General features: G+C 36.2%; 1 protein-coding gene across 1 annotated transcript in view; it reads left to right on the top strand.

Moving 5' to 3' along the window:
• TACR3 (tachykinin receptor 3) overlaps nucleotides 1–7,937 on the top strand; it is a 61,069-nt gene extending 53,132 nt beyond the window's left edge. Inside the window, exons 4-5 of the mRNA XM_081024569.1 lie at nucleotides 1,946–2,142; nucleotides 3,788–7,937. Of these exons, the coding sequence (XP_080880695.1) occupies nucleotides 1,946–2,142; nucleotides 3,788–4,100 (510 nt within the window). The 3' untranslated portion in view covers nucleotides 4,101–7,937. The remainder of the gene's footprint in view (nucleotides 1–1,945; nucleotides 2,143–3,787) is intronic.
• The last annotated feature ends 7,443 nt before the right edge of the window (nucleotides 7,938–15,380 follow it).

Here is a 15,380-nt window from a genome sequence, read left to right as displayed (position 1 = left end):
TGTTATTAACTGTAAGCAGAAAAACAGACTTAATAGTCTGAGGTGTAAAGACTCTTTGTTCCATGAATCATAGTGGTCAAATTTTTTGGGTTTTTTTTCCTCAGTTTCCTAAAGTGCACTTTAAAACTAATTAATAAGTTGTAAATATGTGGAACATTGTATAAATACAAATTATAATAAAATAATGTCTCTTAGTTGTATTCCACAAATACATGAATAAGAAATAAGAGAGATAAAAAGGCAGAAATCTAAATGCAATTCTTTAGAAAACAATGCAACTTAAAGAGTCCTGAGAAAAATCAAAAGACTTTACATGATGTGGCCAATGATGACATTCTGTGAGCTACTGACCTGTATTTTCAGCTCTGGTGGCCAATTTCTACCAGCTCAGGACTAGTCACCCAGATGGTACAATGATTAAGCCTGTGGGAAAGCGTCTCTGTCCACATTGATTCATTTTATGCTTTGTCTATTTCTAGAATCATGTCTCTTATGACTCTTAACCTTGCCAACTTTCATCTGAATCTCCATCTTGCAGTCAAATGACAAGTCTTGTACATAAATAAGGTACTTTCATAGTTCTAAGGTGCCGCATAAGCCATCTATGTCAACACTCTGATTTGTGTTCTGATCTGACTATGGTAAGGCTCAAAAGTATTTATTTAAAATACAGAGGGTGCCAAAAAAAAGTATACAATTTTAAGAAAGGAAAAAGTAATCTGTATTGAAATTGTAATACTCAACATATACCAATAACAATAGATGAATACAAGTTATGTGTATACATGTTTTTGAAACTGCAGTACATTCTTCTAAACATTTTACTACTTCTGAACTCCCAAAAGAAGTATGAAAAAATTTAGTAGACAGATTGATAATGAGAGATATTAAATGAGATAATCATAAAATATTATTTCCTTTCATACACAAAGCCAAGCTGCTCCATGTTCCATAATTTTGAGTCTACCTTTCTCATAGACACAAACAATGGAACCTATTTCATTTAGAGACACATAGAACATCCTCTCATTTAATCTCCTGTTACAAACTGTGCACTGTCATTCATATTCATTTATTCCATATCCAATTATTTATCTCCAGCTATATCTTAGGAACTGTGCTAAATGCTGGGAATATTAAGATAGTTAAGACATTCTTTCTGCCTTTTAGGAATTTAAGGCCTAGTGCAGGAGAAGCAGAGGTCGACATTCTACTTTGGTAGGGCTTTCCAGGATATTTTTTTTCAAAATTATGGAAACAGAAGAAATGAGCCCTGCTTACCAAATTCATAGAACTAACGTACAAACTAGCTGTGTAAAACTAGTACTATTTCTCAGACTAATGTGAATATCACAATCACCATCCAGAAAAACTTTTCCCAATATCAGATTACAAGAGAAATTGAGTTAATATTCAGAAGGTTGCCTAGTTAGCATAGTATTAGAGTAAAGAAATCTGAATAGTATTATACTGTAGTCAAGCTATAATAAATACTGAGGAACCAGCCCAGCCCTTACAGCCTAATATACCCCCACAGTTACTCAACAGTTTCTCTAGATATGACTCTGCTATTTAACAGTGAGGCGAGCACAGCCAAATCCTGGCTCCTGTTTCTTTGTCTTCCCAAGGCTCTTTGGACTTTTGTAAGCGCTTATGTTCTTCAGGCCAATTAAAACATATTTGTTTCTGTTTGAGTTTGTACCACCCATCCAGTCGGGTTAGTTAAAGATGGAATGGTGACACAAATATGCTTCCTGGAGATTTACATTAGGCCACTGTCACTTTATTACCTCACTATTTTAAAAAATACATTGACTATTCCTTAGGCATGCCATGTGTTTAATTGTATTGGCAGGGAAATATAATATGCAATCAGCTATTGCAACTAATATATTTAATGACTTTTAAATTTTCCAAAAATGACCTTTTCCTTCTTTTCTTCTAGGTAGTAAAAATGATGATTATTGTCGTGGTGACATTTGCCATCTGCTGGCTGCCCTATCATATTTACTTCATCCTCACTGCAATCTATCAACAACTAAATAGGTGGAAATACATCCAGCAGGTCTACCTGGCTAGTTTCTGGCTGGCAATGAGCTCGACCATGTACAACCCCATCATCTACTGCTGTCTGAATAAGAGGTAAAAACAAAATTGCCAAATGTAAATTTCTTCTCACTCCTGGCTTCCCTGGAAGCATATAATGTTGTTCCAATTTCTTGGTGCAAATTTAAAATTCAAAAGAAAGGGAAAGTTGAAAAATTCACTGAGAGGGGCACAAAGCTGGATATTTTTGAAATATCCCACATTAACAATTACATCCTCAAAACAATGTTCCTGGAATTTCTCACTGGTCAGTTTTTTTGTGAGTCAAATTCTCCCTCCAAACTCTTCCCAATTTTATCTGCCAAAGAAAAAGCAATGCCCTCCTGATTGAAGCAGGTGAGTTGAAAATGTGCTCAAGTTCTCAAAGAAATAAAGACACTTCGTAGAAATTCATAGATGATGGCATATGAGAGTGTGCTCTATGAAAAAGGATGTTTTGAAAATAAACTTCAAAATTAAAGATGTTGCTGTGAGAGTGATAGAGGCCAAAGGGGAATTACAATCCACCTTCCTACCTAGTGAGGTCAGTGAGTAACAGAGGGTGCAGTCTCCATGGAAATGGGGTGTAAAGAAATTGAGGTGATCAAGGAAAAGTTATTTTTAAAGTGAAGTTTTAAAAAAAATGTAGGCATATTGACAGTTAAATTTAAGACTATAAAATAAATATGTAAAATGTGGTTTTCAGATAAAAAAAAACACCAGGATATAGAAGGGTAAGGTTAAATTTCATAAAGTTGCTAATGTTCATAACAAACCAATGTGTTTTGAGCTATTTCAAGTAAAGTAGAAAGGGAACTTCATGTAAGTAACTGCACAGCTAAATCCTAAGCTCTCTTTCCAGTTGGACGTCCACCACATTGTGCCTTAAGTTTGTTAAATACTTAATTCTTACTTTTTTCATTAATTGTGTAAGCCATGTATCGGTTCAAGCCACCCCACAAGCAGTACACCTGTTTTTAACCAACTTCATTCAATGGTTTACAAAGCGATTGTGTACTTTCATATATGATTACCTAAAAACCCTTAATATTAGCAATTAATTCTAACATTAAGATTTTAATTTATAAGCTTCTGAAAGAAGCTGTTTTGAAATATGTAATTTTTAAGTGCGCTAACCAGCAAGCCTAATTAAATTACACTTACACAAATGTATAAAATTACTGAAGAAACGTACACTGTTTCTTTGGCATACTGATTATCTGATGCTGTGCTTTTACTATTTGGTGACTTGCTTCTCATTGATAGAAAATTAAGCTTCAGTGAAAACAAGAACTTAAAAGACTAACAACAATACAATGACATAAATTTTAAGAGTTTGACTAGAAAATCAAATTAAAAAACCTGCGCTCTCTGCTTTTTCTGTCTGACTTGTTTCACTTAGCATTATTCTCTCGAGATCCATCCATGTTGTCACAAAGGGGATCAAATATATGGTGATGGAAGGAGAACTGACTCTGGGTGGTGAACACACAATGGGATTTATAGACGATGTAATACAGAATTGTACACCTGAAATCTATGTAAATTTACTAACAATTGTCACCCCAATAAAATTAATTAAAAAAAAAAAAAAAAAAAACCTGCGCTGGCTTACATGCCATACAGAGAATTTTCTGTGGCAGTTGAAAGAAATTTCCTCTTGAAAACATGATTTTTCTTCCTGTATCCTGCTTCTCCTTAGATTTAGAGCTGGTTTCAAGAGAGCATTTCGCTGGTGTCCTTTCATCCAAGTGTCTAGCTATGATGAGCTGGAGCTCAAGACCACCAGATTTCACCCGACCCGGCAAAGCAGCCTGTACACTGTGACCAGAATGGAGTCCTTGACAGTGGTGTTTGATCCCAGCGACTCCGAGAATGCCAAATCCAGTCGGAAGAAGAGAGCAACTCCAAGAGACCCAAGCTTCACTGACTGCTCCCGCAGGAATTCCAAATCTGCCTCCACCACTTCAAGTTTCATAAGCTCACCCTATACCTCTGTGGATGAGTGTTCCTAAATCCATTTCCTGAGGTGAAAGAGTAGTGTGAGGCCACCACGATGCCAGCGGGGTGCCCATTCTCCTAACAGTATACCAGTCCTGGCCTTCCTACTCTCCAGAAACAGAAGGGCAACTTTTAGGCAGCTATACTCCAATTGAGAAAAGGCAGCATATAAATATAACACAGATGCTGTTAGGATATTTGCCTCCCTCAAAAATAACATGAGTTTTAAATTTATTCTTTGAAACCTCTAAATTATTATATGTAACAGACAAAAACATATCTGAAAAATACTTGTAATATGTTTCATTTTTCTCATTTAAAAATTGCAGTAAAGATTTGTGACACTAAAATGACATATGATTTTTCCAAAAGATTAAAGAAGCTTTAAAATACAAAATGGTGAGTCATGAAAAACAAAACTTATATCAAATGAAACAACTTCATCTACAGCTATAAAACAGAATTATTAAAAAGCTAAATGACTAATTTTCCCACTAGAATGATGGAAAAATAACCTCAAAGCATAGGAATTAATGAAAAAATTTTCTCAAGAGAACTCATTTTGTAGAATGATTTAAATTTTTAATTTAAAAATTTAATATTTAAAAATTTTCTCCTTGAAATATAACTGAAAAGGAAATCTAGTCAGATTACTAAACAGCCGTATGTCATCCTCTTTAACGTTTTTTTCTGAGAAAGCAGCTTCAAAAGAAAAAAAAATAATCATTTACTTTTTGACCATTACATATTTTAAAGTGACAAGCTAAGAAAAATGACAAAGCAAATTCCTATTATCTTCTTTATATGTTTCTTAAGTATTTTAAATTGTTTTTAAATAGGTAGATTAGAAAACACTTCTACTGATGGAAAGAATCCCATTTGTCTCTGAAACTGGTTAGGGAAGAATTCGAGATAGTAATTCATAGTTATGATGGCAGACAGGAGCATCTACCAGCTCTAAAGGAAGATGTGTTTCTCCTCCATAACCCAAGGAAAAAGTTCGAGGTGGACATCAACTTTATCAGTTGTATAGAGACTTTTTTCTCTCCTCTCCCCCCACTGAAGAAAAGAGAAAGGACTAGGGGAAAGTATCAGAAAACATATTTTAAGGCAAATCCTTAGGAAAAAAGTCCATGTACTACCTGTATGTACTAATATTCATATAGGTAAATCAGGCAAGATGTAGAAAGATAAACCAACTATTACAATAGAAATCTGGATAATATTTTGGATACATATGAACTAATACCAGACAAACGAGTGTAATAATACACACTTTTCCACAGAAAGAGCTTGCCTTTTGCCTGCTTAGATATTTCAGAAAGAAATGAACTAATGGTCCTAGGAAGCATCTGTTTTACTACCAGAAAAAGTATACCGACATATTTCTGAAAGCCATAACAAAACAAGGTACACCATTAAGTTACAATTTATCTTCTAGATGTCAGAGCTTATAAATCATCTTTGCTTGAGTTAGAGATACTGTCAATCCTGCTCAAGAAGCAGAAACCTTCTGAGAATGTGGATGTATAGTACAAATTTCTCCTTTAAAATATTCAGTTGGATTTTTAAAGCTATCCAGCTAAAATAGTTACCTGTAACACTTTACCAGATTGTTACATCGCCCGCAACTATATTGAGGGTCTATAAATCGACTATTGTTTTTTGAACAAGATCTAAAAGCAATTATTCAAGAGCAAATCATGGTCTATTGCTCCTAAGACACTAAATTTTCCAACCCTCCTCTTTATTTTGGACACCAAGCCATAAATATGTAATTGTTACAAAGTTAAAAGTCTAAACAACCTCACCATGTATATTTAAGCTGAATGTCTTCTGATTACACCAATAGACACACATACATACACACACATTCAAGTGTGCAGGCATATACAATTATTTTAATGTATATAACAAATTCAAAGAATTAAATTTAAAATTCAAAACTGAAATAGTAAGTAGTCATTAACAGAGTTGCCAGAAATAGCTCACTAAAGTCTATGAAGTTTGTGTGCATGCTTTAGGTAAGCAAATGTATTATTATTTAGTATTTAATCATTGAATATAATGTTTTTAAATGTTCATTCCAAAAAAAATGTAAATGCTTATTATACAATGTGAAAGTGTCAAGGAAAAGCCTAATATTTTAAAGCAAATATTATCTTCTCAAATTTTTGAATGATTATGAGACTAGCATTAATAAGTGTTTTAAGTATATGGGACCATATTCAGCTGAAGTGCAAATGTGAAGTTTGGCCCTCAGATTCGATGTAGTCAGTTACCACCAAATACATCTGAAAAACAACTCCTGGCCTTCACACATGTTAGGGAAATTCAGTATAATTTGCTAAGACATCGAAGGAAAAAGTATAGCTCCAATCAGCTGTTTTGTTCTCTTTTCTTCCTATTTTTTTTTTTGTTTTAGATTTGTTGTTGTTTTGCTTACAGAGTCTCATCAATCTAGCATGACAGAAATACCTGAGGTCCAGACCGTATCTTTTTAATACTCTTTAGGGAAAACTGACATCAGTCACCCAATACTCATGACTCAAACAAAGAATTAAAAAAACAGAATTTTTTAAGTTTAAAATTTGAAAAAGAATAATAATAATAAAATAAATGATTACAATATGAAAGAGATAGAATATTTTTCCTTCTGTATGAATTTTGTCACTGAGAATTATAGAATAATACATATGGAAATAAGCTTCAGTAGGAATCACTTTAAATAAAGCTATGCCAGTGTTTTCGTATTTGTTAGGGTTTGGAAGAATTTGTGTCCAAAATTCACCCTACCCTAGGATGTTAAGATTCACTGTAAATCTTTGTCATTGTTTGCAGGCAAACACTGGCTACAAAGACAAGGCAGATGGTTAAAATGCACTAGGTGTTTGGATTTAGATTAGCGGAAGAAAAAATTTTGAGAGAAATCTGAAAGAATCAAAAAGGCTTGAATCATTTTAAATATTCTCTTTTTGAAAGATAAAAATAAATAGTAAATATTGTATTTTTATTATGCATCTGAACAAAGTAATTTTGAAATTATTTATATGGGAAGAAACTAGAACAAACATAATTATTATAGACTCCAATCCAATCTTCTACTTTATTAGCTACCTCGGCATGATGCTGCCTTATTCCATCTCCCAACTTGGTGGCGGTGACATTTCTGACACAGCAGCCAATTCATATTCTCTTCCAGATCTTGCCAATCTCTTATAAACAGAGATCTTACCACCTCCAAAGTGAACTCCACCCTTACAAAGCACACAGAAGACTGCTAAGAACCTTCATATCAAACCTCAGAAGCACAAAATAAATGTGAAAAAGCAGTGCTGGCCAGCTCCGAATTTGCATTTGATTTTTGTGAATGCAGAATTTCATTAGAAAACTTCCAATTAGTGTCTAGTATAATTCCATCAAATACAGAGGCAGGAGAATTACAATTTCTTACTCATTTTACAGGCACAGTTTTAGTTCCCACTCATTGTTGATAGTGTAGCAAAAATTAAGGAACTCAAGAATGACACTGGCCATATGGAATAAATAAGGTTGTAATAATTTCCCCAAGGGCAAAGCAGAAATGGAGAATAAAGTCTAATAGTTCTATCCAAGGTCAGTAATTGTGTTGTGAAATAGCTTGGTGAAAATTCTGTGTACATCAGAAATAAATATATATAAAGTTTGTAGCTAGTGAATAAAGTATTTTCAAGTTGTGGTAATTATACTGAACAGATTTAATATATTCATATTCTTTGTATATGTGGTAATATGTGACAGATTTGATTTCGCTTTTTTCTTTAAAAACATTAAAAATAATGTTAAAAATAAAAGCATACCTACTATTTTCCTACTGGCTAGCATAACATATGTTATGAAGGGTTCTATGTTACCTAAACACATTCACCCAACCATACCTCAAAACAATTGTGCTTCCGCTCTTATTTTTCCTCACCGAAAAAAAAAGTTAATTTTTCCAAAGTTACCTGGATTCCAAAAACAGCACGTATGGGGAGCAAAATCATCAGAGTGTAGGAAAATATTCTGTATAGAGAACAGAAGCGGGTGGGTTGACATGTAGAGCTGAAACCACATGTAGTTAAGTGTATAGCATAGCATTTTAGAGCTTAGGGTGTCAGGGTTTCATCCGGGGACAGACAAGAGTTTCATCCAGGCCCTACCAACTGCCAACTGGGGGACCAGGGGCCAGTGATTCTCTGCTCTGAGCCTCATTCAACTCATCAATAAAAAAATAATAGTTACTTCAAAGTGCTAATATGAGGACTGAATGCTCTAATGCCTGAATAGGACAGAGCCAAGCATTAAATAAATGCTCAAAAACGTCATTCGTGTCATCGTGTGCATATGGGGAGAATGTCAGACAAATCCTTTTTTGCCTGCATCATTCTGCCCCCATCCAAAGCTCTTGGAGGGCCATAAGTAGCCTTATGGCTTCATCACTTAGCCCTAGTTTGTTTTCAGTCCCCATGCTGTCTTCTGGATTGTGTATGAATGTTCTGAGAATTTGCTATCTGGGCCTGGACCCTGAGTAGGAAAAACTGTACAGGTGAAGGGTTAGAAACAGCCAATTAATAGGAAGAGTGACTTTAGACATGTGAAACTAAACTTACTTCTTAGGAAAGATACAGTTATTTTACATTGAAGAATAAGAACACTAAATTTCAGAAGATAATAGTTGAGAGAGGGAAAACAGAAAAAATTTTCAGGTTTTCCCAGCAGCATCACTGACTGCTCTCTCAGTGCCTCCTCCCCCATGCGCTGAGGAAGAATGGCCAGGGACAATTCCATGTCAGGTAGCAGCAATGACCCACACTGCCTATCTATTTCCACCAGATTCAAGGACATCCTCTCTAATCCAATCCCTCCACCTCACTCAGATACAAGCCAAGCATCCCCACCCTGTTCCACCAACTCACCGGGGGGAAAGACACAAAGAAGCAGGGTATCCTCACCAGCCCATCACACATATCCAAAACACTAGGAAATCCTCTAGGCTCTTGAAAGATATTCAGTGTTCTACTGATGCACAACATATCTACTGCTACAAACGTGGTCCAACCTACCATCATCTCCTTCCTGGATTATTGCAATAGCCTCCACATCATGCCCTCCCTAAAGTCAATTCTCAGAAAAGCAACCAGAGTGATGATTTAAAAGAGCATCACATCATCTCACTCCTCTGTCCCAAACCCTCTCAAGACTTTATGACATGATCCTTCTTACTTTTTCTGCTGTTCTCTCCCATGCTTCCTGGGATCCATGGATCCATCGATGTTGCCTTCTTTCCTGACATGTACAAGCATGGTGCAACCTCAAGATTCTGGTACTGCCGATCCCTTTTGTTCTAGAATGTTGTCCACCAAGATAGTTGCATGAAAACTACTTCATTTTCTTCAACTCTTTGCCCAATAAGGCCAATCCTGATTACCTTATTTAATATCACGAATCCTCACCCCCACCTCAAACTATACTTCCCAAGCCTCCAGTCTGCTCTTTATTTTTTTATAACAATTCTCATTTTCCAGAATACCATATATTTACTCATTCATTATATTTATTATCTACCCCCCTGAATTGATATATAAGCTCCACTAGGGGTTGGGGTCATTAAATAATTATTAAATAAATGAATGAATAATTGAGCTTTGCTGTACGGTATAGTGGACATTGAAGTTTTTCATACAGCCATTATTTTTCAACGTCAGAGTATGTCAGATATTTTCCAATTGTCTCTCACTACCAAGCCCCTTGGTATACTACTCTTCTCCACGACACCAGGGCTGGGACTTTATTAAATATGCTCTCTAGACTTCCTTGTTGCCTAACTTTCAGTTAGGTTCTGTAATAGGAATCACTAGAAGGAAAACAGAATGTAAAAGAGAAATTCTGGTAAGTGACATTCCAGCAGCAGCAAACAATTGACACCTTCCACTAGCTTCTTTCAAAACACACAGCATTAGCTGTGCATGCACCCTCCAAGATAATGAGAGCAACTGTGCTGTGCCCCTTTAACAATCAGATTATCAACCCCACCAAATTCCTTCACCTGAACCTGACACCTTCAAAGAGACCCAAGCACCAGAGAGCCGGGGTCCTTCCTCTGACTTCTCAGAGTCTAGCAATATCTCCTCTTCCTTTTTGATATCCCAGAACTCCATACAATAACTGCTTCCTGCAAGTATGAATCTCTGGGTTACCTCAGAATTGTTTTTGTTGTTGTTGTTGTTCTTTCAGACTTCTAACATTTATGGAACCAAAATCTCTACTTAACATGATTTACTTTTCACTAACTAGACCTCCTGACTGATATAGTACTTAATACCAGAAGTAGTCACAAAAGATTCTGGTTTAGTTTAATTATGTCTTTGGTCTTGAAGACTATTTGAACTCTTAATCAATGCAAATTGGTCATTAATAATCAATGGCATGCAGTATCATGATTAAATAATCACCTGAGGAAGTTAAATGGCAGCTGCACTTATCTACTGTGGCATTATTAATTACTACAATTACTAGAGAAGTACATGTAGTGGTATTCCTACTAATACCTACACTGAAAAAAATTACAGAATGAAAATTTATACTAAATTTAAATCTAAAGAACATGGAGACAAACAAAAAAGCAGAATTAATGGTCTCAGAGAAAAGTGAGATATCATGAAGCACACCAACATACCAGAAATGGGAGTACCAGAAAGAGAGAAGAGAGAAAAATAGGCCCAAAACATGTTTGAATCAATGATGACTAAAAATTTCTCAAATTTACTGAAAACTAAATAAACTATAGATTAGTGAACTCCAAGTAGTATAACCAAAAGGAAATCCACATCCAGATAACTCAAAGTCAAAATATTGAAAGCCAAAGATAAAGAGAAAAATCCTAAATACAAGGGGAAATGATCCAATATGGAAAAATATGTTTTATACATATGGCAACCAAAATAGACTTTAAATCTAAGCTGTTACAAGAGAAAAGAAGGACTTTATATATTGATAAAGTTTCAACTTGTCAAGAAGATATAACAAATATAAACATATAAGCATCTAACAAAAGAGCCCCAAAATATGTGAATTAAAAATTGACAGAAATGAAGAGAGAAATAAAAAGTTCTACAAAAATAATTGGAGACTTCAATATCCTATTTTCAATAATGGACAGAACACCAGGACAGATAAATAATGAAATTGAAAAACATTATAAACTAACTGGACCTAACATATGTATATAAGACCTTTCATTCAACAACAACAGTGTGCATATTCTTCTCAAATGTACGTAGAACATTCTACAGGATAGGCTACATGTTATACCACAAAATAAGTCTCCAAATTTTGAGATCGAATAATACAAAATATCTTTTCCAACAACGGAATGAAGCTAGAAACTAATAACAGAAAGAAAACTGGGAAATCCACAAATGTGTGAAAATTAAACAACCAAAATATCAAAAAAGAAATTACAAGGGAAATTAGAAAATAATACAGATGAGTGAAAGAAAAGTGTCTTCTTAAACTTATGGGATGCAGGGAAGGCTGTGCTCAAAGGGAAATTTATAGCTAGAAATGCCTATATTAAAAAAGAAATATTTTAAATTAATTAGCCAACTTTACAAACTGAGGAACTAGAAAAATAAGAGCAAACTAAACCCAAAGCTACCAAGAGGAAGGAAATAATAAAGATTAGAGTAGATAAATGAAATAAAGAATAATACAAAAACAACAGAGAGAATCAACAAAACCCAAAATTGTTTCTTTGAAATGATCAACAAATTTGATAACTTTTAGCAAGACTGCCTAAGAAAAAAAGAGAAAATATAAAAATAGCTAAAATCACAAGTGAAAATAGGGATATTAACACTGATCTTACAGAAATACAAAGGATGATAAGAGAATACAATGAATAATTGCACATTAACAAATTAGATAATCTAGTGCTTGCTTCAGCAGCACATATACAAATTAGATAATCTAGTTAAAATGACAAATTCCTAAAAGTACAGAAATTACCTAAACTTATTCAAAAATAAATAGAAAAATCTCAACATACTTATTGCAAGTTAAATGATAGGATCGAGAGAGAGAGAGAAAGAGAGAGAGAGAGAGAAAGAGAGAGAGAGAGAGAGAGAGAGAGAGAGAGAGAGAAGAGAAGAGGAGAGAAGAGGAGAGAAGAGGAGAGAAGAGGAGAGAAGAGGAGAGAAGAGGAGAGAAGAGGAGAGAAGAGGAGAGAAGAGGAGAGAAGAGGAGAGAAGAGGAGAGAAGAGAAGAGAAGGACCAGATAGCTTCACTGACAAATTCTACCAAATATTTAAAGAATAACAGATTTCTGGTCAAGATGGCAGAGTAGGTAACTGCTGTGCTCACCTCCTCTCACAAACACATCAAAATTACAACTAAACTACAGAACAATCATCATTGAGAATCACCTGAATTCTTGCTGAACCTACAATTACTGACATACAGAAAAAGCCACCTCAAGACTGGTAGGAGGAGCAGAGATGTGGAACAGGCTGGTCCCACACCCACAGGTGACCATTAAAAATAGTGAGGGATATTTCAACCGCAGAGGCCCCCCCACCTCCAGAGGAAAGAGGAGTCCCGATCCCACACAAGGCTCCTCAGCCCAAAGTTCCAGTGCTGAGGAGAGAAGTCCCAATAACTTCTGGCTGTGAAAACCAGCAGAGATTGTGGCTAAGTGAGATGAGGGCGGCTGGTCCCAGGTGCTCCACTTAAGAGCCCATGCACATACTTACTTGCTGACGGAGTCACTTGCTCCGAGCTCCAGCACTGGGCAACATCTGGAAAGGCACAAGGGACATACGGGGAGGAAGTGAATTGTCTGGTTTCAGGACAAGGGCTGAAGAGGCAGCTTTCTCCCAGAAGAAGGAGATGACATGAGCCATTCATTCTTTGTTGACCTCCGGGAATGCAGATATAGGTGGCCACCATATCTGAGTCTCTATCAAAATGGCTAACACCTTTGATTCACCATGGCCTGGTGATTCTGAGACCCTGCCTACCCAACATTCAGAACCCCCCAGGCCACTTCCAGTGCCTTTCATGTGCAAATGACCTGCCTTGGCTCATGCTGCAGACTTTGCTACAATCTCTCAGAGGTTCACAAAACCCAAGCAATCAGCATCTGGCTTTGGCATGTCCAGTTCCTCTTAGTAAGCAGCCCTAAGCCCAACATTAGCAACACCCAGCCTTTGTTTTCAGCTTGGCCTCTTGAAACACCTACAAGCCCAGATATCCATCTGCAGATTGCTTTGTGGTACATGCCAGGCACCTCCAGTCAGGGCACAGTCTGTGGCTGAATTTGGTCAACAGTAGGTCCCCTTTCAGTAGGCTCCAGGGCGGAAAGCCTGATGGTGAGCTTTGAATAGAGCCAGAGCATGATCCAGTCACTTCCAAGGACACCCATAGAACAGGCTGGGCAGGCACCAGCACCCTGCTAAAGCGAATCCTGCTCTGTAGGATCAGCCCCTGCACCACAGCTCCTCCCTCTAGTCACAGACAGTCCCCACAACCAATCAGCCAGAAAGTCAATCTTTCACAATGATATGCAAACAGCAACAAAAGCTCAGCTACAACAGGAGGATACATACAACCCACACAAGGAAAGCACCTGGAACACGCAACTTTGTGACCAAGGAAACTGCATCACTGGGTCCCACAGGACACCTACTATATAAGGGCACTCCACTAAGATCAGGAGACATCGCAGCCCTGATACATAGAAACAAACACAAAGAGGCAGCCAAAATAGGGAGAGAAAGAAACATGTCCCAAATAAAAGAATGGAACAGAACTCCAGGAAAAGAACTAAACAAAATGAAGACAACTAATCTGCCAGATGCAGAGTCCAAAACACTGATTATAAAAATGCTCAGTGATCTCAGGGAGAACTACATAAAGAGATAGGAAACATAATAATGGAGATAGAAAACATAAAAAAGAAGCAGTAAGAAATAAAGAATACAAAAACTAAAATAAAGAATATATCGAAGGGAATCAATGGTCGATTAGATGAAGAGGAGGATCAAATGAGTGATTTAGAAGATAAGGTAGCAGAAAACACCTGAACAGAACAGCAAAAAGAAAAACGAATCCAAAAAAATGAGAATAGTTTAAGCGGCCTATAGGACAACATTAGGCATACCAACATTTGCCTCATACGGGTACTAGAAAGAGAAAAGAGAGAGCAAGGAATTGAAAACCTATTTGAAGAAAACCTCTCTAACTTTATGAAGGAAATGGATATTCAAGCCCAGGAAGTGCAGACAGTCCCAAACAAGATGAACCCAAAGAATCCCACACCAAGACACATCATAATTAAAATGCTAAAAGTTAAAGACAATAAAAGAATCTTAAAAGCAGCAAGAGAAAGGCAGTCAGTTACCTACAAGAGCACGCCCATAAGACTGTCAGCTGACTTCTCAACAGAAAACTTTACAGGCCAGAAGGGACTGGCACAAAATATTCAACATGGTGAGAAGCAAGGACCTACAACCAAGATTACTTTACTGAGCAAAGCTATCGTTTAGAATTGAAGGACAGAAAAGGAGTTTCCCAGACAAGAAAAAGCTAAGGGAGTGCATCAACACCAAACCAGTATTACAAAAAATTGTAGAGAGACTTCTTTAAGATAAAAAATAATAATAATAAATAAAAAATATGAACAATAAAATGACAATAAGTACATATCTATCAATAATTACTTTCTATGTAAATGGATTAAAGGCTCCAATCAAAAGATAGAGTGGCTGAATGGATAAGAAAATAAGACTCTTACATATAAGTATGATGCCTATAAGAGACTCACTTCAGATTGAAAGACACACACACAGACTGAAAGTAAAGGGATGGGAAGAAGATATTATATGAAAATGAAAACAAGGAAAAAAGCTGGGATAGCAATACTTATAAAAGACAAAACAGACTTTAAAACAAAGGCCATGACAACAGACAAAGAAGGACCCAATGATCCCACTTCTGGATATTTTTCTGAAGAAACCCAAAATATTATTTCAAGGGAAGATGTGCATCCATATGTTCATTGTAGTATTGTTTACAACGGCCAAGACGTGGAGGCAGCCTTGGTGTCCATCAATGGAAGAATGAATAAAGAGGAGATGGTACTTATCTACAATGGAATATTGCTTGCCTTGGGAGGGAATAAGTTCGTGCCATCTGTGTCAGCATGGATGGACCTGGAAGATACTGCGCTGAGTGGAATGTCAGACAGAGAAAGACAGATGCCATGTGATTTCACT

This window comes from Rhinolophus hipposideros (assembly GCF_964194185.1).
Source record: "Rhinolophus hipposideros genome assembly, chromosome: 1".
In the NCBI taxonomy this organism is placed as follows: domain Eukaryota; kingdom Metazoa; phylum Chordata; class Mammalia; order Chiroptera; family Rhinolophidae; genus Rhinolophus; species Rhinolophus hipposideros.
Note: the sequence above shows the minus strand (reverse complement) of the source record. Positions and strands in the feature narration are given on the sequence as shown.